The sequence below is a fragment of the Macaca fascicularis genome, chromosome 7, assembly GCF_037993035.2.
Source record: "Macaca fascicularis isolate 582-1 chromosome 7, T2T-MFA8v1.1".
In the NCBI taxonomy this organism is placed as follows: domain Eukaryota; kingdom Metazoa; phylum Chordata; class Mammalia; order Primates; family Cercopithecidae; genus Macaca; species Macaca fascicularis.
Window position 1 is genome coordinate 67854311 of NC_088381.1, and position 23195 is coordinate 67877505.

General features: G+C 41.9%; 1 protein-coding gene across 2 annotated transcripts in view; it reads left to right on the top strand.

Moving 5' to 3' along the window:
- The window catches only part of BNC1 (basonuclin zinc finger protein 1), a 28831-nt gene extending 19544 nt beyond the window's left edge, over positions 1–9287 (top strand). For both annotated transcript variants that reach the window (XM_045395902.3, XM_065548304.2), the window contains exons 4-5: positions 369–2233; positions 7055–9287. In XM_045395902.3, the coding sequence (XP_045251837.1) occupies positions 369–2233; positions 7055–7739 (2550 nt within the window). In that variant the 3' untranslated portion in view covers positions 7740–9287. The remainder of the gene's footprint in view (positions 1–368; positions 2234–7054) is intronic.
- Positions 9288–23195: the final 13908 nt, after the last annotated feature.

Genomic DNA, 23195 nt, shown 5'->3' on the forward strand with positions numbered 1-23195 from the left:
TGTTCAAATGATACCTATTTTAATTTTAGTAGGGAAAATTATTACATCTAATGCAAAACAAGCAATTGGTCTGAAATGAGGTGAAAAATAATCACTACATTTCCCTGACTTCAGCTTGAGTAATGTGATTTTATTTGTCTCTTTTGCACCAATTGTAGGAGTACTGCTAATATTTGTGCAGCTTATGGTCTGCACAAAGCTTCTGACCTGGGAGAGTAGGGTAAGCGGGGACTAAATTCCCCAAAGCCCTGTGTTCATCTTTTCCTTATATGCACAAAAGTATCCTATAGTCTAGTGGACTACATTTTTAGAGGAAAGGGTAAAGAGTTGTAAATTAATCACATTTCTAACATCTGGTTTGGGTTTAGGATGCATCAGGAAAGGTGTTGGATCACTGGAGCATCATGACCAGTGAGGAAGAAGTGGCCACCTTGCAGCAGTTCCTTCGTTTTGGAGAGACTAAATCTATAGTTGAACTCATGGCAATTCAAGAGAAAGAAGAGCAATCCATTATCATACCACCTTCCACAGCAAACGTAGATATCAGGGCTTTCATTGAGAGCTGCAGCCACAGGAATTCTAGCCTCCCCACTCCTGTGGACAAAGGAAACCCCAGCAGTATACACCCCTTTGAGAACCTCATAAGCAACATGACTTTCATGCTGCCTTTCCAGTTCTTCAACCCTCTGCCTCCTGCACTGATAGGGTCACTGCCCGAACAATATATGTTGGAGCAGGGTCATGACCAAAGTCAGGACCCCAGACAGGAAGTCCATGGGCCCTTCCCTAACAGCAGCTTCTTAACTTCCAGTTCCACACCATTTCAGGTTGAAAAAGATCAGTGTTTAAACTGTCCAGATGCTATTACTAAAAAAGAAGACAGCACCCATTTAAGTGACTCCAGATCATATAACATTGTCACTAAGTTTGAAAGGACACAGTTATCCCCTGAGGCCAAAGTGAAGCCTGAGAGGAATAGCCTTGGTACAAAGAAGGGCCGAGTGTTCTGCACCGCATGTGAGAAGACGTTCTATGACAAAGGCACCCTCAAAATCCACTACAATGCCGTCCACCTGAAGATCAAGCATAAGTGCACCATCGAAGGGTGTAACATGGTGTTCAGCTCCCTAAGGAGCCGGAATCGCCATAGCGCCAACCCTAACCCTCGGCTGCACATGCCAATGAACAGAAATAACCGGGACAAAGACCTCAGGAACAGCCTGAACCTGGCCAGCTCTGAGAACTACAAGTGCCCAGGTTTCACAGTGACGTCCCCAGACTGTAGGCCTCCTCCCAGCTACCCTGGTTCAGGAGAGGATTCCAAAGGCCAGCCAGCCTACCCAAACATTGGGCAAAATGGTGTGCTTTTTCCCAACCTAAAGACAGTCCAGCCAGTCCTTCCTTTCTACCGCAGTCCAGCCACACCTGCCGAGGTAGCAAACACGCCTGGGATACTGCCTTCCCTCCCGCTGTTGTCCTCTTCAATCCCAGAACAGCTCGTTTCAAATGAAATGCCATTTGATGCCCTTCCCAAGAAGAAATCCAGGAAGTCCAGTATGCCTATCAAAATAGAGAAAGAAGCTGTGGAAATAGCTAATGAGAAAAGACATAACCTCAGCTCAGATGAAGACATGCCCCTACAGGTGGTCAGTGAAGATGAGCAGGAGGCCTGCAGTCCTCAGTCACACAGAGTATCTGAGGAGCAGCACGTACAGTCAGGAAGCTTAGGGAAGCCTCTCCCTGAAGGAGAGAGGCCCTGCCATCGTGAATCAGTGATTGAGTCCAGTGGAGCCATCAGCCGAACCCCTGAGCAGGCCACACACAATTCAGAGAGGGAGACTGAGCAGACACCAGCGTTGATCATGGTGCCAAGGGAGGTCGAGGATGGTGGCCATGAACACTACTTCACACCTGGGATGGAGCCCCAAGTTCCTTTTCCTGACTACATGGAACTGCAGCAGCGCCTGCTGACTGGGGGACTCTTCAGTGCTTTGTCCAACAGGGGAATGGCTTTTCCTTGTCTTGAAGATTCTAAAGAACTGGAGCACATGGGTCAACATGCATTAGCAAGGCAGATAGAAGAAAATCGCTTCCAGTGTGACATCTGCAAGAAGACCTTTAAAAATGCTTGCAGTGTGAAAATGCATCATAAGAATATGCATGTCAAAGAAATGCACACATGCACAGTGGAAGGCTGTAATGCTACCTTTCCCTCCCGCAGGAGCAGAGACAGGTAAGGCATCTGTAGGCAATCATGTTTTCTAAGGCAGTGGCTCTTAAAGTTTAACATGCATCAGAATCACCTGGAGAATTGTTAAAACACAGACTTATGGGCCCCACCCTAGAATTTCCACTTCATTAGGTCTAGGGTGAGGCCTGAGAGTTGGCATTTTTAACAAGTCCCCAGGTGATGCTGATGTTACTATTCTGGGGGCCACAGTTTGAGAAACAGTGTTGTATGAATTTTCATATTTCAACATTCATGAATACAAGTTCCCAGATGATGCTGGTGTTACTATTCTGGGGGCTACAGTTTGATAAACTGTTCTGTGAATTTTCATATTTCAACATACATGAATTTTGACTTCCAAAAACCTAACCTAATTTGGCTGCAAAACCTGACCTGGAGTGATGTGAGGTTATTTGTAATCTTCTTTAATCTCCTTTTGTGTGGATTTATAAATATATATATATATATAGTACAGATAGTAATGGATTTATTATAAGGCATTAACAGTGTTTCATTATATGCATCATTCTGCCTGTCTGAAGTCTGAGAAATTCTGAACTCAGAAACACATCCAGCCCCAAGGGTGTGGGATAAGAAATCGTGAACTACGGCCGGGCGCAGTGGCTCATGCCTATAATCCCAGCACTTTAGGAGGCCAAGGCAGGCAGATCACGAGGTCAAGAGATCGAGACCATCCTGGCCAACATGGTGAAACCCCATCTCTACTAAAAAATACAAAAATTAGCTGGGTGTGGTGGTGTGTTCCTGTAGTCATGTTCCAGCCACTGGGGAGGCTGAGGCAGGAGAATCACTTGAACCCAAGAGGCGGAGATTGCAGTGAGCTGAGATCACGCCACTGCACTCCAGCCTAGTGATAGAGCGAGACTGCATCTCAAACAAGAAAAAAAAGAAAAAAATCATGAACTAGTTGTCACATTAGCAGGTTGAGTAAAGCGTAAATAACTACTTGAATAAGAGTGAGAAGGGAGCTTTTTAAATTACCACGATAGCGTCTCAAAACTTGACTCATTTTCATTTGATAATATGAAATCCATAGAATAAAATATTTTCCTTTATTTCTAGTTACCGAGCTACATTTGAAAGGAAGAATCACTGCTTGATCGAAAGTTTTTTAATTATTGAGATAAAAGAATAAAGGTAGTTGGCAGGTTGTTTCAGGGACTGTGATTTCTGGTTGAAAGATCCTGAGTTTTCATGACACACATAGAGGCAAACTGTTTACAAAGACTCCCGGTATAGAGCATATCTCATCACTGTGGGGATAGCACTGGTGTTACTGTCTTGCTTGTGCTTTTCTTCATGAACTTGAGTCACTTAACCACTCTTCAGGTCACCTTCCTCCCCAGCCTATAAATTGGAAGAGCAAGCATACCAAAAGATGGCCCCAGGAGGCTTATGGAAAAGATCAGCTGCCTATCGATGAAATGGAATATGATAAATGCTAAATGGTACACTGAATATTAAAATGCTACATTTGCAGAAACAAGCTTGACTTGAAGCAGTTCAGCACCACCACTTGGTCCAAGTTGTAATGCCTAATTTGTTAAGAGGGTGAAAATGTACAGACTCCCACACACATTCCTGGACAGGGCTCATAAGAACATACTCATTGTCTTTAGCAAAGAGGATAGAGCACAGGAGATATTAGTTAAATGTTTATATTAAATCAGTGTTTCTACTGATAGGATGTTGAACCAAACCACCAAGGTACCCTAATTAGTGAACCAGTCCTTCTCCTTCAGCCTCCAAGAGGAGGAGTGTTTGTTCGTGAATAAGCTGTTGTTATAAAGAGACAATCATGTTGGTCATATTATCTTTGATATTTATGATACTGTTCTATCCTACAATATCTACTAAATTAGAAGGCATATTGGATTCAAGATACTTTTTCATTTGATACTTATTTTTTCATAGATTTAATATTTCCTTATGTTCTGACCTATTTGTACTAATAGATCCAAGCCTTCCCCCACCACAACAGGAAAGCATCTTGCATTATAAATTAAAACCACGAATTAGTCTAGAGCTTGAAATGCATTTTACCTAGAATCTATGATTTAAGTTACAGTATTTTAAATTTGACTTTGTGGGCAGGTCCAGACCTAACACCATTTCTCTCAGTCAGAGATTGAGAACCACATTCCTGTAGGGACACCTAAGTTCTCTTTGAGCCACTGCTACTGCCAGCAACAGTTACCAAGACCCATCAGGAAGGGACTGGGACAGCACCCTGGATGCCTGTTTACCCAGTGAATATTAAGAAATGTCTATGTTAGGTGTTGGGGACATAATCCCTGCCCACAGAGGCCTTCTGTAGTGGAGGAGACAGACCAGAAACAGGTAATTACAGTTGAATGTGATTACTTCTGCAGTGAGTGAAGGAAATGTAGGCTGTTGTGGGCACATGGGAGGGCACCTTGAGAAGTTAAGGAAAGCTTCCTGGAAGAAGGGATATGTCTACACCAGTAACTAAAACGTTTTGGTCTTATAACGCCTTTACAAATACTTAAAACCTAAGGTTACTCAAGAGCTTTTCTTTATTTGGGTTATATCTATCAAAATTTATCATATTAGAAATTAAAAATTTTTTAATTGTAAAACTTTATATATTAACATGTTTATGAAAAAAAACTACATTTTCCAAAGCAAAAATTTAGTGAGATGAGTGACTTTGTTTTACATTTTTGTAAATCTCATTAATGTCTGACTTCATAGAAGACAGCTAGATTCTCATATCTGCTTCTGCATATGTTCTGTTGCAAAATCATGTCACGTAGCCTCTGAAAAACTCCACTGTGCACTCATGAGACAAGGTGAAAACGGCAAATAATATCTTAATATTATGAAACTCTGACTTCAGGAACCCCCCGAAAAGACCTCAGGATCACTAGGGGTGCTCAGAACACATTTTGAGAATCACTGGTCTGAACTAATCAAAATAGAAGCCAAGAGGAAGAGTTGGAGGAGAGATGTAGAGGTTGTAGGGTTGAAGGGAAGAGATGGAGACATGGGCAGTGAGTACAGGATTAGCAGAGTCCTAGAAACCAAAGCCTGGTACATGATCCAGAGGGTTTTTACAGTTGTTGTAGTTACTCGTCTCAGGGGACATGGCACCTCAGGAAATGTATCTAACCCACTAAGGCTTGAGAGGAGTGAGAGAGCCCACAAGTTAGCCATTAGTGTGCATGGAATACTCAGGAGTTGAGTATGAAGCCCAGAGGTTTGCTTTGTTCCGGTAGGGACCTTTCTTTACAAGGTTCCAATAAAAGTGATTGTCTTCCTTTTTAACCACTTGTATTTACTGGAACCTGTATATCAACCCAGTGTCTGGTTTTCTGCCGACATGTACCAGCCTCTTCAACCCAGAATGCTGACATAATCACAGGGCAGAGTTGGAGTTAAGAAGGGCTGCTTGCAAAGTGGGTGATCTGGGAGTATAATTCTGATTATGTCCAGAAAATATGTGTAAGGGAATAGAAGATGGAAGTTGAACAGTAGATTTTGTACATTTTATAAAGCTTCCCACACACATGTCTTCAGGGATTTAGAAAGTTCAATTCTTAGTTATTTTGGTGAAGGTGTTTTCCCAACTTGACTCTGCCATAAATTCCGATATGTATTGGGGGAGTATTTTCTCTATTTGGAATAATTCTCTCATCACCTTTAAGATTGTAACCCCCTTGGTAAGGATTGTTTTTGCTTGTCAAAAGTTAGCAGAGGATTTCTGAGGAAGACCAACATTGATTTACAAGTTACTTCCAAATGATAACATGACTAAAAGGTATGTGTCATAATGGATACTCATTATCTGTCCTTCGAGAGTAATCATTGGGTAGAAGATTGGTGGTATGCTTATTCTGCTGCATTTGCAAAACTTCTGTCTGGTATAGGATAGTGAAACATTACAAATATGAACTAAACTACATACACACACAATTATAGCCAATCGGATTCTCACATACAGAGCACTGTATGTCAGTGCTCTAGACGAGTGCTATCCAATAGAAATACGATGCAAGCTTCATGTGAAATTTTAAATATTCTAATAGCCACTGTAAAAAAGTAAAAAAGAAACCAGATGCAATAAAATTTAATAACATTTAACTTCAGTATATTCAAAATATCCTTTCAACATACGGTACTAGCCATTTTTCAGGTGTTCAGTATCCATATATGGCTAGTGGCTATCATTGGACAGTGCAGCCCCAGAAGGTAATATTTCCTGATTTCATTGAAATAAAGTCCTCTTCTTAGTTCCTTATAGTTTGTGACCAGTTTTCTCCTGGGATCTCCTGGTTCCAGTGTCCCTGTTAAACTGATCTAGTTGATGTAGTCTAGCCATTCTGGGAGACAGACCAGAAACAGGCAATTACAGTTGAATGTGATGACTTCTACAGTGAGAGAAGTGCTGCTGTGGGCACATGGGAGGGCACCATGAGAAGTTAAGGAAAGCTTCCTGGAAGAAGGGGTATGTCAAACCAGCAGCTCTGAAACAGTGAGCTCATGTATAGAAAGTACATAAGGTACAGAAAGTGTATCAAACAGATAGTGGAAATCAGGACTACATATTCTCAGTTTCCAGACTGTCGACTTTCTTGGTGAACACTAACTTCTGACAAGCAGTGAACAACAGTGGGCCTGTATCCACTAGACAGGTGTTACATCCCATGGGGGCCTACCCCCTTATCATCGGTGCTCCCACACCACACGTTTTTCCTGGTATCTACCAAGTCTTTCCACTCAGAATGATGGCTGTTTCTAAAACAACCCAACCCATTACTAATCATCTTTTCACTCTTGTAGGCACAGCTCAAACCTAAACCTCCACCAAAAAGCATTGAGCCAAGAAACATTGGAGAGCAGTGAAGATCATTTCCGTACAGCTTACCTTCTGAAAGATGTGGCTAAGGAAGCCTATCAGGATGTGGCTTTTACACAGCAAGCCTCCCAGACATCTGTCATCTTCAAAGGAGCAAGTCGAATGGGCAGTCTGGTTTACCCAATAACCCAAGTCCACAGTGCCAACCTGGAGAGCTACAACTCTGGCCCCTTGAGCGAGGGCACCATCCTGGATTTGAGCACTACGTCAAGCATGAAGTCAGAGAGTAGCAGCCATTCTTCCTGGGACTCTGACGGGGTGAGTGAGGAAGGCACTGTGCTTATGGAGGACAGTGATGGGAACTGTGAAGGGTCAAGCCTTGTCCCTGGGGAAGATGAGTACCCCATCTGTGTCCTGATGGAGAAGGCTGACCAGAGCCTTGCTAGCTTGCCTTCTGGGTTGCCCATAACCTGTCATCTCTGCCAAAAGACCTACAGTAACAAAGGGACCTTTAGGGCCCACTACAAAACTGTGCACCTCCGGCAGCTCCACAAATGCAAAGTACCAGGCTGCAACACCATGTTTTCGTCTGTTCGCAGTCGAAACAGACACAGCCAGAATCCCAACCTGCACAAAAGCCTGGCCTCATCTCCAAGTCACCTCCAGTAACAAGATGGCAAACTAAGTATGCTCAGATAAGCTTTTTTCATAATTCAGGAATAAGGTAGTCCATAGAAATGTTTCTCTTCAATATCATTTGGGGTGAGTCAGGCAAAATTATTTGATTTGACTTTATAGTTTTCCACAGCAGAATGAGCAAAAGACAAACCTTGTGGGAAGATGACACTGGGGCAGCCCTTCCTATCATTTTTCTTAGTCCAAGAGGTCTTTCACTGATGATACAAGGAAAACTTGCAGAAATGCAGTTTTTCCCAGATTTGTTTACATGTTCCCTAGGACAGATCCAGGTCTGCATATTGACACCAGTGGGCCCAGGACCTGGGGGTGGCTTTAAATGAGGCTTGCAGTGTTAAGGGTCTTGGATAAGTATCCTGGGGAGGAAGACTCACCAGTCCCAAAGATAGCATTTTCAGTTCCTTCTTCAATTAGTTTGAAATCCAGACCTGAGTTTGGAAGACTGACTTTTTGAGACCATCACTGTGTTTGGAGTGGATAATTGTCCCTCCCCTCAGCCCTGCGCCAAAGGTCTCATATGTTACCCCAGGGAGTTCTCAGAGGATTGGGTTGGCCTCTAACATGTTCCTTGTTAATTCTTGTTCTGTAACATGCATTCAAGAAGCTAAGGGGAAAATATCTCATGCACTCAAATAATGGTCTTCAATTTAATTTAAAAATATTTTGATAATATTTAATTTGTGCTTATGTGATGTTTGGTGTGAGTGCAGATATTGCACTGTGTCACCTCTGGATCTCTGCTCAGAAGGAGAACAAGTGATGACCTAAATGTCAAAATCACCGCTCATTTTCATTTGGTGAACTTCAAAGTCTGTTATTTTTGGTCACCTGTGGAATGAATGCAAGCATGATTTTGGCAGGAACATTTGTACATATTCTGCCATAGATAATATGGTTCTGATGGTTGTTGTGTATTTTCCGTATCACTGGATCCCTCAGTCTTCACCCTTTTATAAATGTTTAAGATTAGGATGAACTTTTGAATTTACTTGGTAGGAAAAAAAGTAGGACATTATTGCCATATTGTATGTCTTAATATATAACTTATTCTGAAATATATTCCACACTGTTATATACATTTTCCATTGTAGAAAGGAAGTTTAATCAGTCCTGTGGAATGAAACCATCTCCTGAAATTCAGCATTTACAGTATTCTAAAAGCCTGTGTAGTTACAAGGACGTTGATTTTGTATTCAGAATTCAAGTTAACTATCTTTTAAATTCGTGGTTGATGTAAGTAATAAAAAACATTCTTAAAGTTGAGGCTTATAAGACATATTATTTCTGTGGTCTAAAGGTTTAAAAAAAGTCAACAACCTGTTACCAATTATTTCAACTTTTTTTGTTTTAATAAATGTGACAACTTAAAACTTGTTTCTATTTAAAGTGAGATGTATCTTTCAACTGTTTTGTTACCCAGCTGTTTAATATTCCAGTTTTCCCAAAGTGAAAAAATTTGTATACAAATGTTTCTATGATTTAATAAAAATATATGACACACCTTTTGTTTTAAAAGGCAAACATTTGTAAAAATGGTTTTGTCATATGGGCTGAATTTTGTACAAGTGTATATCCTTATGCACACACACAGAGATGCATTATGAATTTGACAGAGCTGAAAACCCTGGAGGGTGGGGGAGAGTCTGGTGGACAGAGAAGAGTGTCAGTAACTACTGACGCATCAAACAAAAATTGCAGAAATTAATGAGTTCAAAAAGAAATGAAGTGGTTACTTCATTGGGAGGAGGATTTGAGTGTGCTGATCTTTTATCAAGAAAAATATAGCCTGGGCCCGGTGGCTCACGCCTGTAATCCCAGCACTTCGGGAGGCCAAGGTGGGCAGATTACCTGAGGTCAGGAGTTCGAGACCAGCCTGGCCAACATGGCGAAGCCCAGCCCTGTCTCTACTAAATATACAAAAAATTAGACAGGCATAATGGTGCATTCCTGTAATCCCAGCTACTCGGGAGGCTGAGGCATGAGAATCACTTGAATCTGGGAGGCAGAGGTTGCAGTGAGCCGAGTTCATGCCACTGCACTTCAGTCTGGCGACAGAGCAAGACTCCATCTCAAAAAAAAAAAAAAAAAAAGATTTTTTAAAAAAAATGCAGTAAAGAGAAGTCTCCAAATGCTCCAAATAGAATGCAGTAAAAAAATGTAAGCCTCTTCTTAAAAATGCAGGCTTTTTTAAAAAACAAATTTTTATAACTTAATTTTTTCACCTTTTATCCTACCCTTCCAATATATAAATAAGGGTATGATCCTATCTACCCATCCAGCCACTCTCTCAGTTGATGTTCTTGCTTCATATTTCACTGGGAGAAAAGTTACCAGAGGGAAACTTAACACATCTACCATCATCTGTACTGTTCTCACCCTACTCTAAGCCCTGTCTCCTTTCTGAATGATTGCAGTTGCCTCTTAACTTGTTTCCATTCATACATTGTACAGTGGCCAAAATGGTCCTTCTAAGATGTACATCAGATGATGTAGTGCCTCATCTCAAAACCATCCGGTGGTTTCCCTTAACAGTATAAAATCCAGTCTCCCAAGGCCTACAGCTTTGTCATTTGGAAGCTTCCCATCCCTGCTACTTCGCCATCTCCTTTTCCCACTAGTCTTACGTTTTAGCTGTTACCAGCTTTATCTTCCTTCTCCCACTGTTCTTCTGAAACCACTTTGCAGGATCCCACCCCACCAACTCTCCATATTCACAGTAGCTGGCTTCACATCCTACTCTTGGATAATTGGGAGATAACCCCTCCCCCATTGCCCACCACATCCTTTTCAGTTTGTGTATAATCACACCCATCTTCATGTGGTCACATCTGCCTCAACCTCCTGAAAATCCACCTCATGCCCGGTGGGCTGTCACAGTAAGCTGCAAACATCTCTATGAGAAAGTTACCAGGATCCCACCACCACCCATTTTGCTGTCACATTCAGACCCATCATGATCTCCCTGGGCTCAACACCTGTCATTGAGAGATGTGAAATTCCCTGGCTCAGCCTTTCTGGTTTTATCCACTTGCACCTATAGGGGGCTGTGTTTGGGTCCTCCATGATGCCCATGCCAACAGGGCTAAATGTGCATGGATTTTATTAAGATAAATTACTTTGAGATAAAATAGCCAGGCTGGGTGCAGTGGCTCACACCTGTAATCCCAGCACTTTGGGAGGTCGAGGCAGGCGAATCACGAAGTCAGGAGATGAGACCATCTTGACTAACATGGTGAAACCGCATCTCTACTAAAAATACAAAAAATCAACAGGATGTGGTGGTGGGCACCTGTAGTCCCAGCTACCCGGGAGGCTGAGGCAGGAGAATGGCATGAACCCGGCAGGCAGACACAGAGTGAGAATCTGTCCAAATATATGTATATATATATAATTATATAATATATATAATTATATATAATTTAATATACATATAATTTATATATATTATATATAACATATACATATTATAGAGAGAGAGAGAGAGAGTGCCAAGCAAAGCTGGGAGAGCCAGCCTGTGCAACACAGGTTTGGCTCTCAGTGAAGGGGAGAGGGAGGGAAGGTCAGGTGAAAGTATCCAAAGCTGACACAGCCTGAGGGAAGTTCAGGAAGGCCATAATGAGCCCTTGAGCCAAGGTCAACAATCAGAGCAGTCCTGCGTCTCTGGGGAATGGGTTCCCTGCAATTATATTCCTGCCATGATCAGACATTGGCTTTGAGCAGCCCATGGGAAGAGTGCTGCAGAGCAAATGTTAACAGTGGATTTCAGAGTATAGTAGGGGGAGCCCTTGGCCAAATCTTAACCTTTCTAAAGCCCCTATGTGCTGTTCAAGGTGCATTCAAACCTATACTTAACTTTTCTCTGGACTCAAAAGAAGTCCCTATTCTTTCTGAAGCCTGATGCCCTCACTTCACCCCTTTAGCTGCCTCAAGGGTGTGGTGCCAACCCTTCTTTCCCATTCATTATCAAACTCATCCTTTCCGGTGGCTCCATCTCTCTAGCCTATGACATTTACAGATCTTTCTCATCTTAATGTATTAAAAGAAAAAGACAGCCTTCTGGACCCTGATCACAGATCCCTTCCAGTGATATTATCTCCTCCTTCTACAGCCGAGGACCTTAGAATAGCAGATTTTGCCTCTCCCCTAATCACTGCACTCTTGTTTCTTCCCCTTACCCTTTAGGGCTCCTTACCATTTAGGAAACTAAGGTTCCCAGTGACTTCCTGATGGCCATATCCAAAAGGACACATTTGCTTCTTCAGTGTCCCCTAGTCTTGTTCTTGACCTTTTCCTCTCCTCACTCTCATGCTTTCTCCTAGCTTGTCTCATTCATTCCCATGACGTTACTGTCTGTAGGCTGGTGCCTCCTAAGTCTACCCCTCCAACAGAGTCCTTCCAGAGCTGCACTCCTGACTAGCAAACACCTACTGGATATCACAGAATAATCCACAGCATCTCCAGCCCAACTTGTCCCAAACTCAGTTTGTCATTTCACCACCAATCAACCATTTTCCTCCTCCTGTTTCCTTGGATTGAAGAATGGTGCCACCACCCACCAGCCAACCCAAACTAAAAACCCAGGGTCAATACCAGGTACAGTTAAGAGCATGGCTCTTCTGGTCCAACCCTCCCCAACACTGGGGTCAAACCTTGGCTACTCCACATACTAAATGAGTGGCCTTGTCCAAGTCACAGCTTTTTGAGTTTCAGTTTCTTCGTCTGTATAATAAGGAAAAAAAACAACACCTGTAATCCCAGGACTTTGGGATGTGGAGGCAGGTGGAACGTTTGAGGCCAGGAGTTCAAGACCAGCCTGGCCAACATAGTGAAACCCTGTCTCTACTGAAAATACAAAAATTAGCTGGGTGTGGTGGTGCATGCCTGTAGTCCCAGCTACTCAGGAGGCTGAGGCACAAGAATCGCTTGAACCCCAGAGGCGGAGGCTGCAGTGAGTCGAGGTCACACTGCTGCACTCCAGCCTGGACAACAGTGAGAGATTCTGTCTCAAAAAACAAAGAAACAAACAAAAACAGTCTCACCCCTCTCCCAAAAATGAAAAGGTATTGATCAGAATTAAAACACCCATACAACAATAACAAAATAGTCTATACTTTAGTGGTTCATGATGAGGCTCAAATGACAAGGTGTATATGAAGCACTTAATGCCTGGAACATAAGCACTCAACAGATGTTAACTACAAGCATCTTCATCATCATCATCTTCATCATCATCATCATTATCATCATCATCATCACTATCCTAGGCTTCTTTTATTTCATTTCCAATAGGCAGCAGTTGCCAAATCCCAACAAGTCTACCTACCAAAAAACACTAAAATTTTACCCCTTTTCATGTGCGTAATCAACATTAGTTCAACAAGACGATCCTCTCCTTTCTCTTCCTTCTCTAAGACTATCTCAGCAGTCTTTTGACTTACTCTCAAATCCATCCTTCGGATGACATTCCCAGGGGGTTCTACAGTAACACAGACCAGGCTCTGTCTCCGCTCCTCCAGTTGCTTCTCACTGCCGTCAGGGTAGAACTGCCAACAAGGCCAGACCTGTCCTTCATGACCGTGCCTGGCCTCGGCAGGCTGACCCCAGCCCTTGCTCAACAGTCCCAGAGCTGGTCAGCTGCCTATGGCCATGCGTGTATTGCTGGCTCTGTGGGAGCTGCCTTTCCAGTCTCTGACCCACTAACCTTTGAGCCTCCCCTTGAGCCTCCGCTCAGGTATCATCATTTCCAGGAAGCCTCTTTTCACTCCTTCCTCCACAGTGCTGGGCCAGCCTATGGCACCATGTGGTCGAGGTTTGCTTACAGACTTGCTTTACCACTGCCCCCCAACCTCATTTGCAGTCCTACTGTCAGCACTCCCCCGTCAACAAAAGGCTTTACCCGTGGCCTCCAGTTTTCAATCAACAGATCTATTGAGAACCCACCTACTATGTGCCTAGCACTGTTGAATCTATGGTGGTAAGTATAATATACACTGTCCCTGCCCTTGTCCACAGGGCTCTGAAAATGTATTTACATCCTACCCTAGCAAGGGTCCAAGAATATATGGGCACAGATATGGCAGATTGTCTATTTTAGGTTATCTTTTTCCTGAGTGACCTAATTCACTCACATCCTGATTTTGCCTGATTTCTTAAAATCTATCTCTATTAGGAAAGTTTATAAACCATTGATTCTTTTTTCCTTTATGATAAAATTTGCATAACATAAAATTTACCATTTTAACTATTTTAAAGTGTACAGTTCAGTGGCATTTAGTCCATTCACAATGTTGTGCAACCATCGCCTCTATCTAGTTAAAAAATATTCCATCACCCCAAAATAAAACCCTGTACCCATTAAGCAGTTTTCCCTTCACAGCAGCCCCTAGCAACTACTAATCTACTTTCTGCCTCTATGGATTTGCTTATTCTTGATATTTCCTGTAAGTGGAATCATACAATAGCCTTTTGCAACTGGCTTCTTTTACTTAGTATAATGTTTTCAAGCTTCATTCCAGTTGTAAATGTATCATTCCTTCTTATTGCTAAATAGTATTTCATTGTGTGGATATGACATATCCATTTTAATTTGCTTATCCATTCATCAGCCAATGGACATTGAATTGTTTCCATTTTTTGGCTATTATGAATAATGCTGCTATGAACATTCATGTACAAGTTTTTGTGTGGACATATGTTTTCAATTCACTTGGGTATATACCTAGGTATGGAATTGCTGGATCATATGGTAACTGTGTATTTAACTTTTTGAGAAACTGCCAGACTGTTTTCCTAAGGTCACTGATTCTTAAACATAGCTATACATTGGAATCACCTGGACAACTTTTAGAAAGTGCTGTTTCTTAGGTCCCACCCTCGGAGGTTCCGATGTAATTGGTCTACTCTGTGGCCTGGGCAGCGGGAGTTTCAAAGTTCCCCAGGTGATTCTCCCCAGCCTGGGTTGAGAATTTCTGATACAGACGAAAGGGACTCAGAGGTGCTGTATTCATCAGTAACTCTTGAATCTGCCCTTTGAAGTCAGTGTTTTTAGATCTGTTTGATTGTGAGAATTTTCTGGGACACTTAATAAAAATACATATTCTGGGCAGGTGCAGTGGCTCATGCATGTAATCCCAGCACATTGGGAGGCCAAGGCTGGAGGATTGCTTGAGCCCAGGAGTCTGAGACCACCCCGGGCAACATAGCAAGACCTCATCTCTACGAATAATAAACAAAATTAGCTGGGCATGGTGGCACATGCCCGTAGTCCCAGCCACTCAGGAGGCTGAGGTAGGAGAATCACTTGAGCCTGGGAGGTTAAGGCTGCAGTGAGCCATGATCACACCACTGCACTCCAGCCTGGGCAACAGAGTGAGACCCTGACTCGGAAAAAAATAAAAAATCCTAGGCCCATCTTCTGGAAATGTCCTATCTAGAGGGTCTCAGAAGGGGACTGGGAATCTGAAGGTTCAACATACACTTCAGGTGTATTTTATGATCTGGCAAATTTCGAAGCAGTATCTTAGATCCTTCTTGTGTCTTAAAATGTGGGCCCTGAACATCCCTCCAGTTGAACAGTATCATCAGTATCACCTGGAGCTTGTAAGCAATGCAAATTCTAACAACGACTAAATCAGAACCTGCATTTTAACAATTCTGCAGTGACTGTAAGCACATTAATAACTTAGAAGTACAGTGTTAGACTACCAGCCTCAAGCAGTATAGTCCCCAAACAAGCGGTTGCCATACTTGAGCGTGCCTTAGATTCTCTGAAAGGCTCATTAAAACACAAGTTGCTCCCAGAGCTTCTGATTAAGAAGGTCTAGGTGGGGCCCAAGAATTTCCATCTGTAATAAGTCCCTGGTGGTGATGATGTGCCATACTGGGGACTACGCTTTGAGAATTTCTGGTCCCTGGTCTGAACCACAGTTTCTCAAACTTGGCACTATTGACATTTTGGACCAGATCGTTCTTTCTTCTAGGGAATTGTCCTGTGTTTTGTAAGATGTTCAGCTGTTTCCCTGGTCACTCACTACCCACTAAATGTCATAGCACCCCCAAAATTATGACTACCAAAAATGTCTCCACGCATTGTCAAATATTCCTTGCTGGGAGTGGTGACAAAATAGCCCCCAGTTGAGAATCACTGGTCTAGACTATTCTTAAAAGGGAAAAGTCCTGCTACTCATTCTGTTCATGGGGAGAAAAGACTCAGTCCCTGACTTGGGCAGCCTCTCTCAGCCTCTCCTCCCACCTCCTCAGATGCTGGGGCATCTACAGAGGAGCTTGAAACCCCTGAGGGAAAACCCCTTTGGACCAGAATTTCCACATCTGGGGAAATGAGAACCTGTTCTTAGCTCCCTGGCAATCGTGGGGCTAGAAGAGAAGTGTCTGACTGAGTCTCTGGACACCAGCTGTGCATTCCTGAGCAGGTAGCCCAGCCTGTCACCCCCTTCTCACCCACAACTCTTTTTTTTTCTTTGTTGGTTCACAATGCCTCCACGTTTATCTGTTGAAATATGTGGGTTGGTTCACTGTCCCTAAGCTTCTATCTACTTATTGAAATGTATGCATGTTGGTTCACAGTGTCTCAAAATCTGCATATTTATTGAAATGTGTGGTTGGCTCAGTGTGCTTCAACGTCTTTTGCTCTTTCTTCTGCAAGATATGCTCTGGCTGATCATTAAAGCCGGATTAGTCAAGAAACTTTAAAACCAGCCACAGGCAAACTGTTTAAAGAACAGGATGCCTATTGGTCACCTGATTCTTTTAAAACTACACCCTAGAAATCTGTGTGATTGGGAATTTTAATTTGTCTGAATTGCCCTACTTATGTTCTTTGCAGAGAACTAAGACTACTGAAAAAAAAAATTTTTTTTTAAAGGAGCTTCCTAGCCTTACAATCTTAATGCTGGTTAGCATTTCAGATTGTTAGGAAGTAGTACCCTCTGCTGGAATTACTTGGTTATTGCAATAGGCATTGTGCGCTACTTCTGAGTCCTATTAGACCTCCAAAATGTATTATATTTGTAAAGTCCCCATGTACGTCTTCCAGTTCCAAGGCTAACTGAAAAGAGGACATATTTTCTGAATGGTCTTAATCCTGCTTCCAGGAATTGAGTGCCTCAGCCTAGGACATTGGTTTGGAGTAGGTTTCCCACGGGCCTCCATGGCAACTCCCGAGTTTGGCATTTGCCTTCCCGGAAAAGAAGCTGAATTCAGAGCCCCCCTGGGTCACCAGCCACCCTACACGCGGAGGACTGATGTGGTGGAAAGAACACGTTTGGGGACTCCAAGGTCCTGGTTTCAGCTTCCACCTCTGCACATCCCTAGCTGTGGGGCCTTAAACATCTCTAATGCTGGAGCCCTCATTTCTCCATCTGTAAAATTGCCCTTTCAGACTCTACTTTGAGGGGTTCTAGGGAACCTTACAGGTGCCTCACAGGCCGTCCTGGAGAGAGAGCTAAAGAGGAGATAAGAAGTAGCTGAGTGGACAACTCCCAAGCACCACACGAGCTCATTCCACTTGTATCTGGTTTTCATGTACTTTTAATATTTTGTTTTGTGTTCTGTTGCTAAAAAAGACAGACTTTCCTTTTGAAAAGCATGCAGTAAGTGACCTCTAAAATTCTTCCAGCACTTTTCTCTGATTCCTACCATGAGTGTTTCTGTGAGGAGGTGTGTCTGCGTGTTAAGTTGCTCTAACCTGCACCACCCTGCCCTGCTTTTTGAGCCAAATTAAGGAGAATGGTAAGGGCTGAGGGTGTTCTCTGTCTTCTTCTTCCTGAAGAGCATCCAGCCCAAAGTAAATGTTCAGTGAGTGTGATAAAAATGGCTGTTTCAAATTTATAGCCCTAAATGTCCACAGCAAAAAGTTAGAAAAATCTTAAATCAACAACCTGACATCACAACTGAAAGAACTAGAGAAGCGAGAGCAAACCAACCTCAGAGCTAGCAGAAGACAAGAAATAACCAAAATCAGAGCTGAACTGAAGGAGACTGAGACATGAAAAACCGTTCAAAAGATCAACGAATCCAGGAGCTAGTTTTTTGAAAAAATTAATATGGTAGACTGTTAGCTAGACTAAGAAAGAAGAAAGAAGAACCAAGTAAACTTTGTCATTTACAGAAATACAAATAACCATCAGAGACTACTATGAACACCTCAATGCAAACAAACTAGAAAAATCTAGAAGTAATGGATAAATTCCTGGACATATACACCCTCCATAGCTGAACCAGGAAGAAATTGAATCCCTGAATAGACCAATAACAAGCTCCAAAATTGAATCAGTAACAGGTAGCCTGCCAACCAAAAAAACCCCAGGGCTAGACAGATTCACAGCTGTATTCTACCAGATGCACAAAAAAGAGCTGGTGCCATTCCTGCTGAAACTATTCCAAAAAGTTGAGGAGGAGGGACTCTTCCCTAATTCATTCTGTGAGGCCAGAATCATCCTGATACCCAAACCTTGTAGACACAACAAAAAAGAAAACTTCAGGCCAATATCCTTGATGAACATTGATGCAAAAATCATCAACAAAATACTAGCAAACCAAATCCGGCAGCACATCAAAAAGCTTATCCACCACAATCAAGTAGGTTTTATCCCTGGGATACAAGTTTGGTTCAAAATATGCAAATCAATAAATATGATTCATCACATAAACAGAACTAAAGACAAAAACCACATGATTGTCTCAATAAATACAGAAAAGCCTCAATAAAATTCAACATGCCTTCATGTTAAAAACTCTCAATAAACTAGATATTGAAGAAACATACCTCAAAATAGTAAGAGTCATCTATGACAAACCCACAGCCAACATCACACTGAATGGGCAAAAGCTGGAAGCATTCATCTTGAAAACTGGCTCAAGACAAGGATGCTTTCTCTTTGCACTCCTATTCAACATAATATTGAAAGTCCTGGCCAGAGCAATCAGGCAAGAGAAAGAAATAAAGGGCATCCAGATAGCAAGAGATGAAGTCAAACTATCCCTATTTGCGGACAACATGATTCTATATCTAGAAAACCCCACTTAGCCCAAAAGCTCCTTGAGCTGATAAACAACTTCAGCAAAGTTTCAGGATACAAAATCAATGTGCAAAAGTCACCAGCATTCCTATAAACCAGTAACAGTCAAGCTGAGAGCCAAATCAGAAACACAATCCCATTCACAATTGCCACTAAAAGAACAAAATACCTAGGAATACAGCTAACCAGGGAGGTAAAAGATCTCTACAAAGGGAATTCTAAAACACTGCTCAAAGAAATCAGAGATGATACAAACAAATGGAAAAAATTCCATGCTTGTGGACAGGAAGAATCAATATAATTAAAATGGCTATACTGCCCAAGGCAATTTACAGATTCAGTGCTATCCCTATCAAACTACCAATGATATTCTTCACACAACTAGAAAAAACTATTTTAAAATTCATGTGCAACCAAAACAGACCCTGAATTGCCAAGGCAATCCTAAGCAAAAAGAACAAAGCTGTAGGCATCACACTACCCAACTTCAAACTACATTACAGGGCTACAGTAACCAAAACAGCATGGTATTGGCAAAACAAGACACGTAAGACCAATGCAATAGAATAGAGAGCTCATAAATAAGACCACACACCCACAACCATCTGATCCTCAACAAAACTGATAAAAACAAGCAATGAGGAAGATTCCTTATTCAACAAATGGTGCTGGGAGAATTGCTAGCCATAAGCAGAAGATTGAAACTGGACCCCTTTCTTATACCATATACAAAATCAACTCAAGATTGATTAAAGACTTAAATGTAAAACCTAAAACTATCAAAACCCTAGAAGACAACCTAGGCAATACTATTCTGGACATAGAAACTGGCAAAGATTTCATAACAAACATGCTAAAACAAACTGCAACAAAAGCAAAAATTGACAAGTGGGATCTAATTAAGCCAAGGAGTTTCTTCACAGCAAAAGAAACTATCAACAGAGTAAGCAGACAATCTACAGAATGGGAGAACATATTTGCAAACTATGCCTCTGACAAAGGTCTAATATCCAGCTCTATAATGAGCTTAAACAAATTTACAAGAAAAAACAATCCCATTAAAAAGTGGACAAAGGACACGAACAGGCACTTCTCAAAAGAAGACATACATGTGGCTGACAAGCATATGACAAAAAGTTCAACATCACTGATCATTAGAGAAATACAAATCAAAACCACAATGAGATACCATCTCACGCCAGTCAGAATGGCTATTTTTAAAAAGTCAAAAAATAACAGATGCTGGCAAGATTGCAGAGAAAAGAGAATGCTTATACACTGTTAGTGAGAGTATAAATTAGTTCAACCATTGTGGAAAGCAGTGCAGCAATTCCTCAAAGAGCTAAAAACAGAACTACCATTTGACACAGCAATTATATTACTGGGTATATACTCAAAGGAATATAAATCGTTCTATCATAAAGACACATGCACGCATATGTTCATTGCAGCACTAGTCACCATAGCAAAGACATGGAATCAACCTAAATGCCCATCAATGGTAGACTGGATAAAGAAAATATGGTACCTATACACCATGGAATACTATGCAGCCATAAAAAATAAGGAGATCATGTCCTTTGCAGCAACATGGATGGAGCTAGAGGCCATTATCCTTAGCAAACCAACACAGAAACAGAAAACCAAATACCACATGTTCTCACTCATAAGTGGAAGCTAAATGATAAGAACATGTGGCCACAAAGAGGGGAAAAACAACAGACATGAGTCCTATCTGAGGGTGGAGGTTGGGAGGAGGAAGAGAATCAGAAAAGAATAACTATTGAGTACTAGGCTTAATACCTCTAGCTAACTTTATTAGAAGAATACAATGTCTAATACATGTAACATACAAAATATGTGTTTATCAACTGTTTATGTTATCTGTAAGTCCTCTGATCAATTGTAGGCCATTAGTAGTTAAGTTCTGGGGAAGTCAGAAGTTACACGTGAATTTTCCATGGTGTGGAAAGGGTCAGTGCCCCAACCCCTGTGTTGTTTAAGGGTCAGCTCTACTTCTTGTTGCTTAATCTTCCATTCTAGACATTATCTTTTTCTCCCTACTTTAAAAAATGAGGATTTAACTCTGCTGGGTTTATAAACAATAACTTTTTAGAAAGTTATCACTATGCCTATTGAAATTTGTTTTGTTTCGTTTTGTTTTTTTTTGAGAGGGAGTCTGGCTCAGTTGCCCAGGCTGGAGGGCAGTGGCGTGATCTCGGCTCATTGCAAGCTCCACCTCCTGGGTTCACGCCATTCTCCTGCCTCAGCCTCCCGAGTAGCTGGGACTACAGGTGCCCACCACCGTGCCCGGCTAGATTTTTGTATTTTTTTTTTAGTAGAGATGGGGTTTCACCGTGGTCTCGATCTCCTGACCTCATGATCCACCCGCCTCGGCTCCCAAAGTGCTGGGATTACAGGCGTGAGCCACCACGCCTGGCCTGAAATTCTTTAATTGAATCAATAGTAGCTGCTGGGAAAAATCCAATTGTCTTAGTTACGAAAGACCCAAACCTCAATGTTAAATACCTGAGAGGCTTCCAAGCAAAAAGTTCAGGGATAAACTGAGCCAACCCCACTGTTTCATTATTAATAATAAACTATATCGATTAATAAGTCCTTGTAGTCTTGAAAAGCACCATATGGTTTATATACAGTTCACTTAATGGAGTTAATTTTCATATCAGCCCTGCAAGGGCAGCTCTATTTTACACGTCAGGAAGGAACATACACGGGGAGAGTTCCCAGACTTAGTGTTTCTCCCGCTATACCACATGACCTCTGGGCTCAGAAAAAAAGGACACACAGGAAGTGAGAACCCTCAGCTGTCTGCTCTCTCAACTTTCAGAACCAGTCTCTACTGTCCTTTCCTCCTTCACTCTCCACTCTCCCTCTTCCTGAGCTGGGTCAATGAACCAAAACGTGGAGGCTTGCCTGAGTTTCTGGGTGAGCAGTTCTCCTTGGCTGGTTGGTCATGGGTATTCAACCCAGCCAGGTGCTCTAACTCAGATTCACTTTCATTGCCTACAGCTCAGACCCCACTCAATTCTTCCAAAGCTAGTCAATTGAGGACTCTGCTGTCCGCTGACAGGGACCGCCTGAGGTCAGGATGTGCAGTAGGGTGTAGCCTGAACAGCTTCCTGAAGGACAGGCAGAAAAAGCTATTGCACAATGCTTGGATAAAAAAATAAACATGTAGGATAGTATGACTTTTGTTAATGAAGGAAGGAGCTTCTCTGACCCAATATCCAAGCCACCGGAGTACAGATCTAAGGATATGAAGAAGCGTTAGCTTTTCCTAAATATTGGGAATTTTTTCCTGAATGCAAAAGTAATACAAACTAATTGGAGGTACAGAGGGGGGATGTGCATGGAAACAGTAAAAGACAAGGATAAAAAAAAAAAAAGATCACTCTAATACTACCACCTGCCAGCATCCTACCATCTTCTTCCTTTCTTTTGTTAAAAGAAAAAAAAGTGTTTGTTTAATCATCTACTTTTCATTTTTTTATCTAAGTAATATATGCATATAATTTTTAAAGTCAACTAGCACCAAAAAGCTTTTACAATAATTGGAATTCCCGGTCGGGCGCGGTGGCTCACGCCTGTAATCCCAGCACTTTGGGAAGCGGAGGCGGGCGGATCACGAGGTCAGGAAATCGAGGCCAGCCTGGCTAACATATGGTGAAACCCTGTCTCTACTAAAAATACAAAAACTTAGCCGGGCATGGTGGTGGGTGCCTGTAGTCCCAGCTACTCGGGAGGCTGAGGCAGGAGAATGGCGGGAACCCGGGAGGCAGAGCTTGCAGTGAGCGAGATCGCACCACAGTGCGAGACTCCGTCTCAAAAAAAAAAAAAAAAATGGAATTCCCTGACCCCACTGCCTCCCTACCCCAGTATAAATTAAGTTTATAAGTGTATACATTTATAGGGAACAAAGTGATGTTGTGATTTATGAATACAAAGTGGAAAAATTAAATAAGGCTAATTAACATATTCATCACCTAAAATACTTACAATGTTTTACAGTGAGAACATTTGAAATTTCCTAGCAATTTTGAAACGTACAAAACACTATTATTAGCTATATTCACCATGCTATGCAATAAATCTCAAAGAAAAAACTTCATTCCTCCTGTCTAATTGAGATTTCATTCCCTTTGACCATCATTTCTCCATTTTCCCCTTACTCCACTACTTGGAGTTATGCTTGATTCCATAGCTTGGCCATTGTGGACAGTGCTGCAATGACAATGGAAGTCCAGACATCTCTTCAACAAACTGATTTCAAGTCTTTTACATAAATACCATAAGCAGGATTGCTGGATCATATAGTAATTCAATTTTTAGTTTTTTGAAGAACATCTATATAGTTTTCCATAATGGCTGTACT